This window comes from Ascaphus truei, chromosome 5, assembly GCF_040206685.1.
Source record: "Ascaphus truei isolate aAscTru1 chromosome 5, aAscTru1.hap1, whole genome shotgun sequence".
In the NCBI taxonomy this organism is placed as follows: domain Eukaryota; kingdom Metazoa; phylum Chordata; class Amphibia; order Anura; family Ascaphidae; genus Ascaphus; species Ascaphus truei.
In genome coordinates, this window is record NC_134487.1 from 240,123,036 (window position 1) to 240,138,264 (window position 15,229).

A 15,229-nucleotide genomic window follows, 5' to 3' on the forward strand; every position below is an offset into this window, starting at 1 on the left:
GGCTACTGGCATCTTATCCTCTCTTTCAATGTCTTGTAGGGTGTTTAAGGGAAGTACCTTGAGGTTCCATTGGACCCAAGGCAACGGGCCTGAGGAAAGGATCGTTACCCTGAAACATTGCCACTCTTACCCTCCCCCATTGTCCTTATATGTTACTTGTTTCCTTTCCCACACTCCCCTTCCCATGTTTTTCCCCCCTACTTTTGTGCTTTGTAAGAACCATATAATCTGCATTTATAGTCATTAAGCATTCCCATTTGTGATACTTATTGTTTAGTTTTATCGCTAATAAATTCAGTGTGGCTTATTCCGAGACTCTTTTCGTTATCTCTATTAATCAGTGTGTGCTGGAGTTTATTTTGGGTTTCAAGGTTTTATAAGTGCTGTATCTTCATTGCTATGGCTGATCTTGCTTTTGTGCTCTATGAATCTAGTTTTAAGCATCCTATTGGATTTTCATATGTAGTAAAGTCCACATGAACTTAAAGTGATTTGTTACCGGCGCTAACCACACCCAATCTGTGATAAAATAGTGCACAAAATTAAAATTATATGTGTCAAGGTGATCACTGATCAAATTCTCAACCTTCCAGGAATGTGTACAGATTCCTTTCAATAGTAGCTTGTCCGGGATGGGAAGGGAGCGAAGATAGCAGGGATACACCATGAAAAATAAAAAATAAATGCATACAATAGTGTAATAAGTTCTTTTCAATCTGGATAAAACATGTATGTCTTGGCTCTATAGCAATGCCTACTTACAGCAGGTCAAAAGGTAAAAAGCATTGATCTACACAGCAGGTAGAAAGGTGTCAAGATCTTCAGGAACAACAGCCCAGGTTTACAGCATAAGAAATCAGCACCTCAGCTCAGACGTCAGTAGATGTGAGTGGATCAGAGACATGCAAAAGAAAAGAAGACCATAGTGTCGATCGTGCATAAAATTTATATAAACAAACAACAATTTTTTAGGCATTGTACTCACATTGTGTACATAATCATAGTTCACATAAGGCTTTACTTGAGGCAAATGGAGTGCTGGTTCAGTGTGGAGCAGCTCACCGGGGATCTTCTCCTTAGACTCACAGCAGACCGGGTGGGAGATGGCGTCTGACGTCACATCCGCTGTTGGGGTGACGGCATCCGGTCTTGGAGGCAAACGATGGGGGAACTCAGCAACTCTGAAGCCTTCGGTAGAAAGAGCAGCTGCAGCAATGAAAGTGGCTCTACGCGTTTCGTCGTACTAGACAACTTCCTCAGGAGCAATGAATAATTCTCTAATGAGTTGTGGGTTTATATATACTAAACAATTGAACAAATAAGCAATTAACCAATTTAATATAACAATTATATAATTGAAAATTTAAAAGATACACTGGTTCTCCAATAAATAGGTACATAACTCAGTGTTCAAAAACGGCGCAGTGTTAATACAAATAGGCATTTAAAACAACATCTAAGTAAATAAAATATCTAAGTAAATAAAATTCAGGATCTAATCATGATAATATTCTAGGTATTTATAGGGAGCCATAACTAATTGGTTATTATGTACTCACAGAGCAAAAAAGAGCAAAAACGAGGGAGAGAGAGGGGAGAAGAATATAAGAGTGAATTAGTAACATATTAGTAACATATTAAGATTGATTAAAATATACACTTGTATGTATCAAAAGTATTAAAAATATAAATATACATAAAATATATATAAAAAAACCTTTGTTCATTTAGTAAGTGACCCAATATTGATAATAAAAGGCACCTGACATATAGCTAATGTCAGTGGGAGAGGTCGCAGAAAGGATATACAGAGATAAGGGGCCCGAGCAGACCGTGCATTAGATAAGAAATGGGATAATCTCAAATTCTGCATTAAGCCCATTTGGCATTAATGTTTTTAATTTGTGTATCCAATACATCTCACGTCTGCTCAGATCTACATCTGTGCTGCGACCCCTCCAGTGTTGTCGCACATGCTCAATGGCAGTGAATTTTAGTCCTTTAGTATTGGAATTGTGGTACTTAGCAAAATGTTTGGACACACTATGCGTTAGTATGCTTCTCCTAATATTGCTGAGGTGTTCTACAATACGTGTTCTGATGGCTCTTTTAGTTTTTCCCACGTATTGTAGTCCACAGGGGCATTCTAATAGGTATATGACATAGTCACTATAACAATTCATATATTGCTTTATTTTAAAGTGTTCTTTGGTTACATTACACATAAAGTTCTTTTTGTCTGTCTGTTTATGTTCACATGCCTTGCACATTGTGCAACCAAAGAAGCCCTCCAGATTCTGAAGCCATCCTTTATTTGTTGTTTCTATCTTTTTTAGGGCATTTGGAGCGACAATACTCTTCAGATTTTGTGCTTTTTTAAAAATTATTTTTGGGTTCTCTGGGAGTGTGCTATTTAAAATTGGGTCACTCTTTAAAACATGCCAATGTTTTCGAATAATTTTACCAATATTGCTGGCATCTTTATTGTAAGTTGTCAGAAAAGCTGTGTCAAATACATTGTTTTTTACTAATGGTGTTATTTCTTTTTTAGGTTCCAATAAATCTTTTCTATCCAGGTTTTTTGCTTTATTGAACGCAGTGTCTAAAATTTCTTTCTTATAGTTCTTTTGTTTAAAGCGTGACTCCAAAGTTTTGCACTGTTCTTCAAATACAGTTTCTTCCGTGCAATTCCTACGCATTCTTCTAAATTGGCTATAGGGGACATTATCCATCCACTGGTGATGATGGCAACTTGAACGCAAAATATAATTGTTGCTGTCTACATTTTTAAAAAACGATTTGGTTTTAAGAAGACCCTCTTCAATATATATCACCAGATCTAAATAATTGATCGAAGACTTACTTGAAGTCGAGGTGAATTGTAAATTCATGGTATTGTAATTCAGACCTGCTATATAGTCGTCTAGGTCTGTTTGGTCACCCTGCCAAATTAATATAATGTCGTCAATGTAGCGCCGCCATAGGACAACACCCTCCCCCAGCATGCCATTGGGCCAGATGTTTTGGTCCTCCCAAAAACCCATGAACAGGTTTGCATAGCTGGGGGCGAATTTCGTTCCCATGGCGGTGCCACATTTCTGTAAATAAAAGGTGTCTTCAAACAGAAAAAAGTTTTTTTTCCAAAATAAAAGCTATAGTTTCCAGAATAAAGTCTGTCTGAGATATATGCAATTCTGGATCTTTTTCTAGGAAGTATTTTACAGCTTCACAGCCCAAAGAGTGTCTAATGGATGTGTATAACGAAGACACATCTATAGTGGCTAGGATGTAGTCCTCTTTCCAAACTATTTTGTCTAATATCTGTAATATTTCTGTTGTGTCTTTTAAATAAGATTTAAGATGTTTGACATAATCTTGCAAAAATGAGTCTATGTAGGCAGATAGATTTGAGGTGAGGGAGTTTATTCCGGAGATGATTGGTCTTCCCGGGGGATTTATAAGACTCTTGTGAATTTTAGGAAGTAAATAAAAGATGGGAATCTGTGATGTTTCATTAAATAAAAATTTGAACTCCAGGTCTGATAGAATCCCTGAGTCTTTCCCCTTATCTAACAGTAATTTCAATTCAGTAGTGAATGTTTTTAATGGATTTCTCTTCAGAATTTCATAAGTTAGAGGGTCTCCCAACAGACGATGAGCTTCTTTCAGATAATCTTCCCTATTCATAATAACAACTCCCCCACCTTTATCAGCTTGTTTTATAATAATATCTGGGTTTTCTGTTATCTCATCTAGTGCTATTTTTTCTTCTTTTGTTATATTACTCCTAATTTTGGATTTGGTGGTTTTTGTCAAATTTTCAAAATCTTTAGTAATTAGGTTATAGAAGACTTCTAAATAATTCCCCTTATAATAAGTTGGATAAAATGTAGACTTATTTCTTAGGTTGGAGTGCTTAAATTTTTCTGGTTCTTTAATAACTGGCGGATTTAAATTTGATTGTCTTGAGACAGCATCTTTACTTAAAAAGAACCTTTTCACAGTTAGCTTTCTGAGGTATTTGTTGGCGTCTAAAAAGAGCTCAAAATTATTTGGCCCTGTGGTCGGCGCAAAGGATAATCCTTTTGAAATTAAATTTTTTTGTGGTACAGAAAGTGTAATTGAACTTAAGTTAAAAATGCTACTATTTTCTTTAGAGTTACTACATTTCACTCTTTCTTTTTTCTTTCTTCTCCCCCGTTTGCCTCTTTGTTTATTTCCCCTTTGGGCTGAGAGAGTCTGTCTTCGATCTCCTGAAGTGGGGCAAAGGAGTTTGGTATTTCCCAAACTTTGAGAGGATCTTCTAATTCTAAAAAATCACTTGATCCTGCTGCTTCAATGGGGGAACGTGATCTACTAGTTTGGTGCTTTCTTCTAGATTGACTTCTATCTCTCTCTTTTCTCCTTTCCTCTCTTTCTCTTCTTAGTTCTCTTTCTCTTTTTAATTCTTTTTCTTTGAGATATTCTCTATCCCTTGTCTCTCTATCTCTTAGTTCTCTCTCTTTAAGTTCACTCTTAATAATAATAATAATTAATAATTAAGCTGATAAAGGTGGGGTAGTTGTTATTATGAATAGGGAAGATTATCTGAAAGAAGCTCATCGTCTGTTGGGAGACCCTCTAACTTATGAAATTCTGAAGAGAAATCCATTAAAAACATTCACTACTGAATTGAAATTACTGTTAGATAAGGGGAAAGACTCAGGGATTCTATCAGACCTGGAGTTCAAATTTTTATTTAATGAAACATCACAGATTCCCATCTTTTACTTACTTCCTAAAATTCACAAGAGTCTTATAAATCCCCCGGGAAGACCAATCATCTCCGGAATAAACTCCCTCACCTCAAATCTATCTGCCTACATAGACTCATTTTTGCAAGATTATGTCACACAATCTTAAATCTTATTTAAAAGACACAACAGAAATATTACAGATATTAGACAAAATAGTTTGGAAAGAGGACTACATCCTAGCCACTATAGATGTGTCTTCGTTATACACATCCATTAGACACTCTTTGGGCTGTGAAGCTGTAAAATACTTCCTAGAAAAAGATCCAGAATTGCATATATCTCAGACAGACTTTATTCTGGAAACTATAGCTTTTATTTTGGAAAAAAACTTTTTTCTGTTTGTAGACACCTTTTATTTACAGAAATGTGGCACCGCCATGGGAACGAAATTCGCCCCCAGCTATGCAAACCTGTTCATGGGTTTTTGGGAGGACCAAAACATCTGGCCCAATGGCATGCTGGGGGAGGGTGTTGTCCTATGGCGGCGCTACATTGACGACATTATATTAATTTGGCAGGGTGACCAAACAGACCTAGACGACTATATAGCAGGTCTGAATTACAATACCATGAATTTACAATTCACCTCGACTTCAAGTAAGTCTTCGATCAATTATTTAGATCTGGTGATATATATTGAAGAGGGTCTTCTTAAAACCAAATCGTTTTTTAAAAATGTAGACAGCAACAATTATATTTTGCGTTCAAGTTGCCATCATCACCAGTGGATGGATAATGTCCCCTATAGCCAATTTAGAAGAATGCGTAGGAATTGCACGGAAGAAACTGTATTTGAAGAACAGTGCAAAACTTTGGAGTCACGCTTTAAACAAAAGAACTATAAGAAAGAAATTTTAGACACTGCGTTCAATAAAGCAAAAAACCTGGATAGAAAAGATTTATTGGAACCTAAAAAAGAAATAACACCATTAGTAAAAAACAATGTATTTGACACAGCTTTTCTGACAACTTACAATAAAGATGCCAGCAATATTGGTAAAATTATTCGAAAACATTGGCATGTTTTAAAGAGTGACCCAATTTTAAATAGCACACTCCCAGAGAACCCAAAAATAATTTTTAAAAAAGCACAAAATCTGAAGAGTATTGTCGCTCCAAGTGCCCTAAAAAAGATAGAAACAACAAATAAAGGATGGCTTCAGAATCTGGAGGGCTTCTTTGGTTGCACAATGTGCAAGGCATGTGAACATAAACAGACAGACAAAAAGAACTTTATGTGTAATGTAACCAAAGAACACTTTAAAATAAAGCAATATATGAATTGTTATAGTGACTATGTCATATACCTATTAGAATGCCCCTGTGGACTACAATACGTGGGAAAAACTAAAAGAGCCATCAGAACACGTATTGTAGAACACCTCAGCAATATTAGGAGAAGCATACTAACGCATAGTGTGTCCAAACATTTTGCTAAGTACCACAATTCCAATACTAAAGGACTAAAATTCACTGCCATTGAGCATGTGCGACAACACTGGAGGGGTCGCAGCAGAGATGTAGATCTGAGCAGACGTGAGATGTATTGGATACACAAATTAAAAACATTAATGCCAAATGGGCTTAATGCAGAATTTGAGATTATCCCATTTCTTATCTAATGCACGGTCTGCTCGGGCCCCTTATCTCTGTATATCCTTTCTGCGACCTCTCCCACTGACATTAGCTATATGTCAGGTGCCTTTTATTATCAATATTGGGTCACTTACTAAATGAACAAAGGTTTTTTTATATATATTTTTTTATATATATTTTATGTATATTTATATTTTTAATACTTTTGATACATACAAGTGTATATTTTAATCAATCTTAATATGTTACTAATATGTTACTAATTCACTCTTATATTCTTCTCCCCTCTCTCTCCCTCGTTTTTGCTCTTTTTTGCTCTGTGAGTACATAATAACCAATTAGTTATGGCTCCCTATAAATACCTAGAATATTATCATGATTAGATCCTGAATTTTATTTACTTAGATATTTTATTTACTTAGATGTTGTTTTAAATGCCTATTTGTATTAACACTGCGCCGTTTTTGAACACTGAGTTATGTACCTATTTATTGGAGAACCAGTGTATCTTTTAAATTTTCAATTATATAATTGTTATATTAAATTGGTTAATTGCTTATTTGTTCAATTGTTTAGTATATATAAACCCACAACTCATTAGAGAATTATTCATTGCTCCTGAGGAAGTTGTCTAGTACGACGAAACGCGTAGAGCCACTTTCATTGCTGCAGCTGCTCTTTCTACTGAAGGCTTCAGAGTTGCTGAGTTCCCCCACCGTTTGCCTCCAAGACCGGATGCTGTCACCCCAACAGCGGATGTGACGTCAGACGCCATCTCCCACCCGGTCTGCTGTGAGTCTAAGGAGAAGATCCCCGGTGAGCTGCTCCACACTGAACCAGCACTCCATTTGCCTCAAGTAAAGCCTTATGTGAACTATGATTATGTACACAATGTGAGTACAATTCCTAAAAAATTGTTGTTTGTTTATATAAATTTTATGCACGATCGACACTATGGTCTGCCTTTCTTTTGCATGTCTCTGATCCACTCACATCTACTGACGTGTGAGCTGAGGTGCTGATTTCTTATGCTGTAAACCTGGGCTGTTGTTCCTGAAGATCTTGACACCTTTCTACCTGCTGTGTAGATCAATGCTTTTTATCTTTTGACCTGCTGTAAGTAGGCATTGCTATAGAGCCAAGACATACATGTTTTATCCAGATTGAAAAGAACTTATTACACTATTGTATGCATTTATTTTTTATTTTTCATGGTGTATCCCTGCTATCTTCGCTCCCTTCCCATCCCGGACAAGCAAAGTCCACATGGACATTTTATCATATAAATTATATTTGTAGTAGTGCAAATGATACGTTCCTTGATTTTGAAAGGCTTTCCACTTCTACGCCCCATCACAGCTTGTTTAAATCAAAGATAATGAACACAGGATGTTGTGGGTTGGTGAGGGGTATTAAGGAATCACTTACATATGACTTTTACACTATGCCATTCTACTGTACCTCACTTGATAAAGACCATAGGTCGAAACGTTGTTTTTCTTTTGGCTTAATAAATTAGATTACTTCTCAAAATCTGTTGTGCTTTGCGTTGCTTCTCTTCTTGTACTGTTGGATCTGCTGCAGGCTTCTATCCATTCGCAGGAGCACTGGTAATTATACCACATTTACTCACTATTTTGTGTGCAGCATGTACCTTTCTTCATATATCTAATTACTGACATGCCTGATGTGGGCTGCATGCTCTCACTCAATTCCCCAAGCATGGGATCTTGCCATTGCTGTTCGCCTACATGCAGAGACTGTTTTGTTAACTCCTTTCCCATTCCTTTTACTTTAGTTGAGAAAACTGTGCTTGGACCTGAGCCAACTTTCACGTCATCACCACAATCTGCTGAGCATTGTTCAACTGCTCCCAGAAACCATTGCCAAGGGAAGGTAAGTTGTGGGAAGCTGCTCTCCGTGCCGCGGTGTGTCTAGCATGCTTGCGTGCGTTATTCATTGCACTCGGTAATGCACAGCAGAGGCGAAACTTTTATGAACAGTAAAAGTGGCCATTTGTATGGACTGTGGATTTGGACATCAAGAGAACTGTGTCCAGTTCTATATGTCGCAATTCCTGAAAGACTTAAACAGAGCAGAAGTGATCCAAAGAAAAGTAACTAAAAAGGTCCAGAAATTTGGGGGGAGACATTGCAGCGAATGTGTCATTAAAGAAAAGAAGGACTGCGGCAGGTTATGGAGACTTTGTAACGCTTGACTGCCCGCAGACCTGACCAGTCCACAGTACTGAGGTGGGTAAGGGTATAGCACGTACCCACAGCAGTTAGGGCGTGCCCGGAGTGTGGTAAGATGTGTTGCCGGGTCTGGTGAGAAAAGAGTTAGCCAGATACCTGCCGCGTCCGGGGCACCAGAGGTCCGAAGGTATAGATCCGAAAGCCATAGGTTAAGGGCAGGAGAGAGCAGAGTAGTGAGGTCCAAAGCCGAGTCCAGGGGGTAGCGAGGTACACGAAGTCTAACGAGAGCCGAGATCAAATCCAAGGGTATCAAACGAGGGCAGGGACTGGAGCGTGAGCTGCAAAACACAAGAGAGACAGGCATAGACCTCCCTACTACTAGAGCCACAAGAAAACTATGCAGAGCGAGGAAGGAGAGGGCAGACAAGAACTATATTTGTGGGAGAACCAATGGGAGCAAGAGGTGGAGCTGGGGCTTGACTGAGCGGCCCCAGGGATAGAAATAGATGCCTAGCGTGGTGTTCACCAGTGGGAATAGCCTCCAGCTGATGGGAGGTGGAGGCCAGGCTGCAGGAGGAGTGCAGAAGAGAACGGGTGCGCGTGCGTCCTGTAACAGTCCTGCGCACGCGCCCCGGCAGCATGTGTGCGGCGCGGAGGACAAGAGCGGCGCCCGACCGGAGCGGGTAAGGAGCCGGCGGGGAGGGGACCAGGACCGCGCGGCATTGCTGGGAGCCAGGGTGACGGGGACCCGCTATAAGGCGCGTGTCCCCCGATCCCTTACAGACTTTTAATGCCTCAATCAATATTTTGAAAAGACTCATACGAAATAATGCACGGAAAGGGTACACTCAGGTGAAATATGAGGACATACAGTTAGGTCCGGAAATAATTGGACACTGATACAAGTTTTGTTATTTCGGCTGTGTACCAAAATAAATTCAAGTTACTGTTTAATAATGAATATGGAGTGAAAGGAAATAAGTGTCTCCAAGTGTAGTGCTGAGTGCAGATGGATAATAAGGGCAAACAGTGGATAAATCTGAGAGTATCCCCTCTCCTCTGGCTGGCTGCAGCTGAATACGTTGTTCTCCGTTGGTGAAGAGTTGCACACACCAGCCCTTATCATCCATCTGCACTCAGCGCTACACTTGGAGACACTTCGAGATCTGCACTACCTACAGGCTCGGCTGTTTATATCCTTTATACTTTATAAATTTATGTGTTAGGTGCCGTAGATACATATTTCCTTTCACTCTATCTGTTTCTGACCTGGGGGTCAGTGTTGTATCAGTGGCAGCCGCCTATATATGGTTATACATCCATATATAAGGATTTGTTTTTATTATATGTATTAATTACTGCATTGTGTCATCATATTCAATTTTAGTTAGCGCTACCTATCTTGTTTTCATCTTAATAATTAATATGGGCTTAAAGTGCAGTCTATCAGCTTTAATTTGAGGGTATTCACATCCAAATTGGAGGAAGGGTTTAGGAATTACATCTCTTTAATATGTAGCCCCCTCTTTTTCAAGGGACCAAAAGTAATTGGACAATTGTCTCAAAAGTTGTTTCATGGACAGGTGTGGGCTATTCCTTCGTTATTTCATCATCAATTAAGCAGGTAAAACGTCTGGAGTTGATTCCAGGTGTGGCATTCGCATTTGGAAGCTGTTGCTGTGAACCTACAACATGCGGTCAAAGGAACTCTCAATGCAAGTGAAACAGGGCATCCTTAGGCTGCAAAAAAAAAGAAAATCCATCAGAGAGATAGCAGGAACATTAGGAGTGGTGAAATCAACAGTTTGGTACATTCTGAGAAAAAAAGAACGCACTGGTGAGCTCTGCAACACAAAGAGGCCTGGACGTCCACGGAAGACAACAGTGGTGGATGATCGTAGGATCCTTTCCATGGTATAGAAAAACCCCTTCACAACATCCAGCCAAGTGAAGAACACTCTCCAGTAGGTAGGCATATCATTATCCAAGTCTACCAAAAAAGAGAAGACTTCACGAGAGCAAATACAGAGGGTTCACCACAAGGTGCAAACCATTCATAAGCCTCAAGAATAGAAAGGCCAGGTAAGACGTTGCCAAACAATATCTAAAAAAGCCAGCCCAGTTCTGGAACAGCATTCTTTGGACAGATGAAACTAAGATCAACCTGTACCAGAATGATGGGAAGAAAAAAGTATGGAGAAGGCTTGGAACGGCTCATGATCCGAAGCATACCACATCATCTGTAAAACATGGTGGAGGCAGTGTGATGGCATGGGCATGCATGGCTTACAATGGCACTGAGTCACTAGAGTTTATTGATGATGTGACAGGACAGAAGCAGACGGATGAATTCTGAAGTGTATAGGGATATATTGTCTGCTCAGATTCAGCCAAATTTAATGAAGTTGATTGGACGACGCTTCACTTTACAGATGGACAATGACCCAAACATACTGTGAAAGCAACCCAGGAGTTTTTTAAGGCAAAGAAGTGGAATATTCTGCAATGGCCGAGTCAATCACCTGATCTCAACCCGATCGAGCATGCATTTCACTTGCTGAAGACAAAACGTAAGGCAGAAAGACCCACGAACAAACAACAACTGAAGACAGCTGCAGTAAAGGCCTGGCAAAGCATCACAAAGGAGGAAACCCAGCGTTTGGTGATGTCCATGCGTTCCAGACTTCAAGCAGTCATTGCCTGCAATGGATTCTCGACAAAGTATTAAAAATTAACTTTTTGTTTATGATTGTGTTCATTTGTCAAATTACATTTGAGCCCCTGAAATAAGGCGACTGTGTATTAAAATGGTTGCAATTCCTAAACGTTTCATACAATATTTTTATTCAACCCCTTGAATTAAAGCTGAAAGTCTGCACTTCTATTGCATCTCGGTTGTTTCATTTCAAATCCATTGTGGTGGCGTACAAAGCCAAAATTATGAAAATTGTGTCAGTGTCCAATTATTTCCGGGACCTAACTGTATGTCTTCAATAAAAGGACAGTTGATGTATGGAGCAGCGGGGCATTGAAGGCAGTCGAGTTAAATATAGTAAAAGAGCTAAGCATAAGAACATAGACACATGGGTAACCTATATATGGAGGCAGAGGTAAATTACAGTTGGAGGATTTAGACCAGGTGGAATATTTTCATAGACTAAGGGGCTAATTAAATGTGGGCTTTGCGAAAACCCCTGTTGACTTGATTGTGGGTTTCAGGAGATTGCATTGACGTTTTTGAATTAGTCCCTTACTGTGTCAAATGGTCGATATCTAACATCCATTCATATTTTATGTAATACCAAAGACACTTGCAGCCAATAAAATAGAGCACATCGGAACTGTCCAACCGATGTGGCTCTCAAGACAGCAATGAAGAAGCATCTTTATACAGTAACTCATCCCTCATTAATGTTAAATAACCCTTTCCCCTTTCAGCAGGAGCGATTTCCTTTCTGAGATACTGTATGATGTTATTCATAATTCCCTTCTTTTATAACCTTGCCCTCCTTCTCTTTTTGCATCTGTGGTGCAGATGGTTGTAGCCACTATTACAGTCAGCCGGAAGCAGAAGTTTAAAGCTGAGATAACAGTGACTTTAAGAGCTCTTCTCAACACTAATCCAAACCATAGTTCTTACAGTGGGGATAAGCAATTTGGCTTCATAGTGCCCCTGCGTCACTTGTATACCCTCTGTGGAGCACATAGCTCTGACTGGCACATACGGAACACCTGTGAACACGTGACCTGTATATGGGACAAGGGTTAATACACACCGTCACAGGAGACCAATGCTTTTAACACTAGAATACCCAGATCCTTTGATTGAGCAAAGCAAGAGATAAAATAAATTGTGATGTATTTACAGAATGAACATGCACAGCTTGATTTACAATTACAACAAAAAATACACTTACTAGTTACGCTGTTAAGTCTTGTTACTAGATGGAACTTTCACTGCATGACGAATCTTGTTACAGGATGGAACTCCTTCCCCATGTGCTGCAGGGTTTTTATGCACTAAACAGGCCTATACTTAACCCATGCAGCCAATCTACACCGTGGGAATAATTCCTTCCCCCTATCACGGAGTTGCCACTACTTTTCAAACCTGGCAGAGGGGCTTTTCAGTATGCTCTGGGCATGTGCCAACTTTGCACCTTGGCCGCTTAGCATATGAGGCCCGTCCCCTCTACCTGGCGCCGCTCAGTCTGGGCAGAGTGACAGCTGGCCAGATGGCTTATTGAAGTTCCCCTCCCTGCTAACAAAAGGTTTAACACCTCCATATCCTGGATGGCCTTTGAAACTCAGAGGGCGGGTAACCCCTGTTTCCCATGCAAATGGATTTTTATCCATACTGAATGACTTCCTCTGAACCTTACTTTAATAAAAATATAAACCTTGGGTACTTTTAAAAACATTTTCTTTTCCACTTATACAGAGAAACCTTGCCATATGATACACTGAACCACCCCCCCTGGTTCTATTTTTTTGGGGGCATATTCCGGGGACATTTGAGTATAATTCAATTCCCTGCCCAGTTTTTCTGTTCTGGTCTGTGCTGAAGCAGGGAGATTTGGCCGTGAGCTGCAACTGCTTTCTAGGGAGGATTTTATCCGGTGGTCTGTGTTCCTCATGTCCTCAGGATTCTGGGGGGATTTCTGAGTACATGTTTCGGGGTAACCCGCAACACTGCCCCCCTTCTACCCAAACACACCCTGACAACATTTTACCGTAAAATCACCCCTGAAACTCACGCCCTGCACCTCTCCGCTGGTTGGCACTCCTGGAACAGTAAAAATACACATACAAATTCAGTTACATTCATGGGTTGAAGAGCTGACAATCACAATTCCCCAATATAGCTCAGGAGCACCCAGCTGAGCCAAATACCTTTATTTACTGGCCTGGGTACCCCTTCACCGTCAAACACACGGCTAAGCTAACCAACTCACCTTTCGCCTTCGCAAGGTACTTCAAATGAGTTAATATTTACCCTTACTCAGTAGCAATCATAGCTATCCGCTTTCACCACCAAAGAAATAGCAAATATGAAATTTGCAGTCTAATGGACCCTGTTTATTAAAGAAAAACTATGCACTTGACTCACACAAATCTTTTGTTGCAAAATGTGTCCGAAAAGGTAATTTACTCTCTAGAAAGTGTATGCCACAGTTCAATCAGAGCGCAAAGCATTACTTATTAAATGATGTCTTTAATATTATAAAATACAGTGCTTAGAATACAAAAAAAAGATTATTACAGGAACATTTATAACAGTTATAATAAATGATATATATATATAACATAATATAATATAACAGTTATAATAAATGCAGACCAGTTTATTAAAATAAAAGGAGATCAATGAAGAATCTAACTGACTAGGGACTTGAGTGTAAATTGAGACTTCACGTGTTCAAGCATGGACACTACCTTAGTAGAAATCTAATTTTCTATTCCAGTTAACCTATTACTGCCTGCAGATCACAGGACTTACATAACAGGGTGGGGAAAGACAGGCAGAATAGGCTATTCCCTGCCTGCTGTAATAGAAATAAATGCAATTTGTGCTATATTCTTTTGAGGCACAAGATGGTGTTGTGAGCGCCGAAGCCAGCGCTGATTGAAGAAGCGTGGCTGCGGTTTAGATGTCTGTTTGAAGTATGGGTATCCATTTCTATCTATTCGACCTCGTAACCACAAGTCAATTGAATAAGTGGCTTGCGGTTCGATTAGAAGTGGTTTACAGATAAAATGTATCCGTACCTTGTTAGCCCTGTAACTTGAAAGGCAGAAAGTCTATTGCCGTGGGAAGTGTGTCAATTGACGTGAGAAGTAGGTGAACTTGACTTCCCACAGCAAGCATTTCAATTAAGGGGCTAACGTGCGAACGGAGGCACCCAGCACCCTGATTTTTGGTGTGCAAGTATAAATAAATAAAACATGCACCTACACATAAAAATTACAGTTGTGGTACACCCGAACATGATGTTTTAATAAAGTGTGTAATACTGTGAATTTAAAATGTACAGGCAGGAACTGTTTTTTCTGTGAGCCCGGGAAAAAATCCTTTGGCATGTAAATATGCTTGGGGTGAATGAGCTGAGGGTATTTTCCTTCCTGGACTTCAAAGAGGTCCCGCTAAGCCGGAGACCCTCAGTCTAGCGGAGTGACAGGGATGAAAAACCTCATAGCACCAAAGTGTAAACATGGCCGGAATCTTGATAAGTGCCAGATCCCAGGCCATTGACACCTTGGGACCAAACCCCAGACTAAGGGGCGCCATAAAAAGGGTGCATCCCTGGTATGCTAAGTTGCATGGGTGTCAAGCTGACACATGCGCTTTGCACACCGGAAAGCCTTTTTGCCCGGTTTTGCAAACTGCGGGCAAAACAGAGATTGGTGGGTTACATATTCACACGAAGGGGATTGGATGTACATGTTAAGGATAGACTGGATCACTCTATAACTGTGCCCACCGGACTATCCCCAGCTTGATCCAGATACGATTCATGACGTGACTACGCTTTACGTAGGACTTTGTTCAAGCACAGCGGTAGCGGTTCCAGTTCGCAAGGGGTTAATAGCATCAAAACCAAGAATTTACCACAAACTTTGGAATTCGTTAGCCCTGGTGAC

The 15,229-nt window shown here is 39.9% G+C and overlaps 1 protein-coding gene across 3 annotated transcripts in view; it reads left to right on the forward strand.

Annotated features, from left to right (window-relative positions):
• LOC142495828 (uncharacterized) overlaps positions 1 to 15,229 on the forward strand; it is a 439,489-nt gene that overhangs the window by 342,195 nt on the left and 82,065 nt on the right. For all 3 annotated transcript variants that reach the window (XM_075601852.1, XM_075601853.1, XM_075601851.1), the window contains one exon: positions 8,191 to 8,288. In XM_075601852.1, the coding sequence (XP_075457967.1) occupies positions 8,191 to 8,288 (98 nt within the window). The remainder of the gene's footprint in view (positions 1 to 8,190; positions 8,289 to 15,229) is intronic.